Source organism: Aythya fuligula, chromosome 1 (genome assembly GCF_009819795.1).
Source record: "Aythya fuligula isolate bAytFul2 chromosome 1, bAytFul2.pri, whole genome shotgun sequence".
Classification (NCBI taxonomy): domain Eukaryota; kingdom Metazoa; phylum Chordata; class Aves; order Anseriformes; family Anatidae; genus Aythya; species Aythya fuligula.
In genome coordinates, this window is record NC_045559.1 from 162,584,868 (window position 1) to 162,589,943 (window position 5,076).

At 37.1% G+C, this 5,076-nt stretch overlaps 1 protein-coding gene across 1 annotated transcript in view; it reads right to left on the minus strand.

The window, feature by feature from the left end:
* Nucleotides 1–3,344: 3,344 nt before the first annotated feature.
* SLAIN1 (SLAIN motif family member 1) overlaps nucleotides 3,345–5,076 on the minus strand; it is a 49,568-nt gene continuing 47,836 nt past the window's right edge. Inside the window, exon 7 of the mRNA XM_032207753.1 lies at nucleotides 3,345–4,379. Coding sequence (XP_032063644.1) covers nucleotides 4,304–4,379 — 76 coding nt within the window. The 3' untranslated portion in view covers nucleotides 3,345–4,303. The remainder of the gene's footprint in view (nucleotides 4,380–5,076) is intronic.

A 5,076-nucleotide genomic window follows, 5' to 3' on the forward strand; every position in this document is an offset into this window, starting at 1 on the left:
TTGCAACAGATACAATATAGTCTGGCATCACGGATGTAGATATGGGAATCCGTTTCAATACTGATTGAAAAACTGTTAGTGGGATGGGATAGTGTCAGTTGCTTTGAAAACGAATACAACTTGCTTATAACTGAACTGTTTTCCACAGGAAGAGGGAAATCAGTAGCAATACACAAAAAGTGGTAGTCACATGGTCAAAGAAAGAAGATAGGAAAATTATATAGTTTTAGTTTAGATAGATCTCACATGCTGAAGAATTTACTAGTTAAGGTCAAATAAAAAGATTACTTCAGGTAAGGAGATCATGGATGAATACATTTAAGAATGGAAAAGGAAATTTGCATCTTCAGTTTATCATGCAAAGCATGCAAGACTTAGAATTAACTGGACTGTTAGGTTGTAAGAAAGTCAGACTGCCCAGGTTATGGGGCTGAATCACTGGAAAGTTTGAGGTTTTATCCTGGGACTGAAAGTGGAGGGGGGAAAAACTTATAGAAGATGGTTGAGCTATGTTTCAGCCATATGCTCAAGATCTGAGGCCAAGACTAGTTAGGACAGTAGGATGTCCTACTGTCCTACTGTTTGGGTTATTTCTGAGTCATTTCTCGGACTCCGCAACAAAGAGACAGGAGTGTAATTTGCTTCCATGGACCAAAAGAGAGAAGAACCAAAGGGGGCCACAAGGACAGTCCTCAAGTGTTCCCTTAAATTCAGAAATGAAAATAACTTTGGTTACTCATGAAAAATATCAGTTTGGTTCTCTGTTTTAAAGAAATCTACATGATCTCGCTATGTTGCACATTGCCTTGGAGACTGGCCTCACACGAAGTCGAGACTGACGGAAGTGTTTTTGTTTTGATGCATATTCCATATAGTTTGCTCCCAGAGAGACTGTGGTGAAGTATGAGACACTTTGGGCACTGTTCAGTAGTATTTGGTTAGTTGATGATAATCTCAGGGGATACAGCAAGCTCCCTCAGCTAGAGGTAAACAGCAGCAATACCACAGTCGGTGGTTGAAATGAGAGTGATTCTTATGATTCTTTCAGAATAGAAAAGAGATCAAGCTGCTCACAGCACTGGTTTCCTTTTATAGTCTGATGGCATCCATCTAATGTGACAGATACTTAACAAAAATACTTAAAACAGCAAAGCTATCCAGTTACCAAATCCTGACCTGATGAAAGAACATATTGTAGGGGACCAGAACAGTTGAAAAGGGAAAGATAACTGCATTGTTTCAATGAGTTCAATGTATCAAAAATGACTGTTTCTCCAACTCACGACACTTTAAAGAATGAAAATTATATTAAAGAATGAAAATCTCAGACATTTTGGCACACATGCTGTCTTCTTACATATACAACACTGGAAAGAAACGTATGCAGAATTCAATTCAAGAGCCTCGAAAACAGAATAGCTTTAGCTACTAAAAAGAAAACATTTTCAAAGTATATACTGCCCTCCTGTGTACTATTCAAGTATTGCCTCCAAAAAGCAAGTTCTTACCTCAAAACCTCAGAGTAAGGTGGGGCTGTGATAACGTATTTAATCGAGAAGTATGGATAAAATCCAAGCAAAAAGGAACATAGTGAAGAGACAACTCAGACCAGGGCTGGTACATCCAGCAATGAGCAGAAGCTGATCGTTGTAACTGGTCTCCAGACAGTTTCATCAGTTTCAAAGCATCATCTTTTATGAAAAAGACCATGCTGGTTCCCTAGCACCAGAAGTCACGAGAGTTTATTCATTTGGGAACTGCACAGATGCAAATGCACAGTACAAACTGTTGTTTAAAATAATATGCACTCTGATAAGCTGAGAGCCACAGCGTGGTTATAGGGTCAGTTTAGATGGGTTAGCTCTGCTTAAGCACTGCTTGTGCCAGACAAAAATTATAAACTGAAAGAATTTGTCTGTGTTTAATGTAGGTTAAAGTCATAGGATCATACAATGGTTTGGACTGGAAGGGACCTTAGGACCTTAAAGATCACCTAGTTCCAACCCCCTGCCATGGACATGGACACCTCCCACCAGACCAGGTTGCTCAAAGCCCCATTCTGGCCTGGCCTCAAACACCTCCAGGGATGGGGCATCCACAGCTTCTCTGGGCAACTGTGCCAGTGCTTCACCACTCTCTGAGTAAAGAATGTCTTCCTTATATTTAATCTAAATCTTCCCTCTTTTAAATTAAAACCTTTACCCTTTGTCCTGTCAGTACAATCCCTGACAAAGAGTAGATACTAGAAGGCCACTATTAGGTCTCCCTCGAGCTTTCTCTTCTCCAGGCTGAAAATGCCCAGCTCTCTCAGCCTGTCTTCATAGGAGAGGTGCTCCAGCCCTCTGAACATTTTTGTGGCCCTCCTCTGGACCTGCCCCAATTTCCTTCTTGTGCTGGAGGCCCCAGGGTAAATGCAGGTTCTGTAGTTCTCCTTGTCCCAGGCAAATAATAAAGCAATGCCAGAGCTGCCTCTACATCCCTGCCACGATTGGTCTGCAAGCAAAATAAATTGTTCAAGATAACTAAGGTTGTCTAAGAAATGACTGATTTCTGTAAGCAACAGTAATTTTTTCCAATAAAAGTTTCTTATGAACAAGATGAGTTCCATGCATATGTGCTGAAATACTTATCTGTGCAGAGACAATTTCCATGCTGGAATATTTCTTGATAACCTTCTCAATGATTCTACTTTTTTGTTTATTTGTTTGTTTGTTTGTTTAATTTTAACTGGATTAAAAGGACTAAAGTGTGAAAAATTAATTTTTAATCTCTTTTAAACAGTACTAAGCTGTAGAGAGGTATTACTGCACTTATATACAATCACATATCACCACAATATAGGTTTTACTTACCACTAAATTCTTACCTTTTGTTTTTCATTTTAGTTTGCCCTTTTAATAAAAACAGGTCCCCAAGCAAATTCAGAGATAAATCCATGGCAAAAGAAAGGCTTGGTACATTGCAAGTCACATTTGCACTTGCAGAATCTGAACATTAACTTGGAAAACAAAACAAAACAAAATAAAAACAACAATAAAACACATTATAGTAAGACTGATTTAAAAACAACACTTACCTGTCTTCCATGAAAATTATGGCTTCATAACTTGATTTAATAAATAAATAAAGAAATAAAGAAATAAAACAATTAAGATGAACTTAGTTACTAATTGCAAAAATACAGCATAATATAGATGTTAAGTAACAAGAACTCCAGCAGTTAAGTCAAGTACTAAATTCTGACAATGTTTACATTGCACACTCAAGAACAGCATTATTGCTGAAATAGATTCTTTATTTCTGAAACATTCCAAAACAGCAGTATACACAGTTGTAATCAAATATTAGGTCATATGCCATTATAAGAAAGCATTGATTAGTGCAATTTGACTTTGTAAAAGATCTATCAAAAAGATTTATTCACATTAAAACTCATTTTTTCATAAGCAACTGTTAATAAAACATTACAATTTTATTCTTTGTAATAAAGTATTGAAAACCAAACATAGTTGTAGAGATCACTGTATCTTGGTAAGTGCAACGTGACTTATGCTGCCATTTTAAATACAAAACACTATGACAATAAATTAACAATTGAACAAACGGTGAAAGACCAACAAAACCATGCTGACCCTGCTGGATGGCAGTTTCCAGTGAATGCTACTTATTTTGTGCTTCTGCAACATAAATATACTGCTTTGTATTGCCAATGGTATGATTTTGTAAGATATGTTCCTAGCGCTAAAAAAGTACGTTACCCCAAAAATATTATTTATGGCACAGAAAAGTTAATTTATCTCTCTGTTGTTCAAGATTCAGGCAAGTTTAAATGAACTCAAGTATATAAAACAAAATGTACAGGAAGCACTAAAAAAAATAAAAAATTAAGCACATACATTAAGTCCCCTCCAAATTCAAAATAAATGCATGATGCCTTTACAAAGAATAAATGATTTTAGAATTTCAGTATGGCAAAGCTGCCCCAAAAGCATTAGCTCCAAGTTCTTTCAGAGGAAATATTCTGGTACTTTTCACATATATAATACTTCAGTTCTGTGTGATAACACTGCCACTGTTAGTCTGATAACAATGCAGCTGTTCAGGTAACCGATTTAAGTGCAATATTCAGTATTTGATAAGATGTTCATTTTTTAGAAAATGGCATTGCATTATGGATGTTTACATAATAAAATCGCAGGGGAAATAATACTGCATGACCCTCCTTTCCCAAGTCATCGTTACCCAGCCAGCTGGGTAATGAAATCCATGTTACTTATTTTTCAATGTTCATGGGCATCCTTCATCAATAGCAGCCATCTCTCCAGTTCCCATCCCGCATCGTGCTCAGCGATGAAAGTGGCTTAGGAGGCTGAAGAAAACTGTATGAAACAAATCATAGAAAAAGACAAAGGAAGTCATATTTCATGTGAAAGATCAAGATAGCAAATACCATTCTCTTCTGTAGTGATATTGGCTTTGTAGCTTGCTTGGAGACTTCACTCTATCATATTCCTGGCTACATGTTAATGCAAATATAAAGACCTATGGTGAAATTAAGACCTCCAATGAGATCCCATTAATGTCACTGGATAAAGGATTTCAAAAAGGAATTTAGTGAATAATCCTAATGATGTATGAAACCCCTCAAAATGGGAAGATTTAGTTCTTCAGGTTAAAGGTTCTGAAAAATATAAATATAAACCTCTTTTGTCACTATGGACAACACACATTCCAATAGAGACAGGCAGCAAAGATGTAATGGGAAATATTCAAAAAGCTGTCATGCTCAGCATGCTCTCTCTCTCTCAAAAACAAACAAACAAACAAACAAAAAAAAACAGCATTTATAGAAACACTATGCTGGCACTAAGGAATTTAGACATCTTGTCAGTTGAAGAACTGCATTAAGTCCTGCTCTAGATCCTCTTATCCAAGACTCATAATTACACGTTTCCATCACACAGCCAAAGTCAGAGAGCTGCCAGTTCCTACACCACTACCCATGCAGAGAGCTCGTGGTCCTCCAGCACCACACCCTCACAACACCTGGGCTGTATCTCTCATTAATGAGCAGGG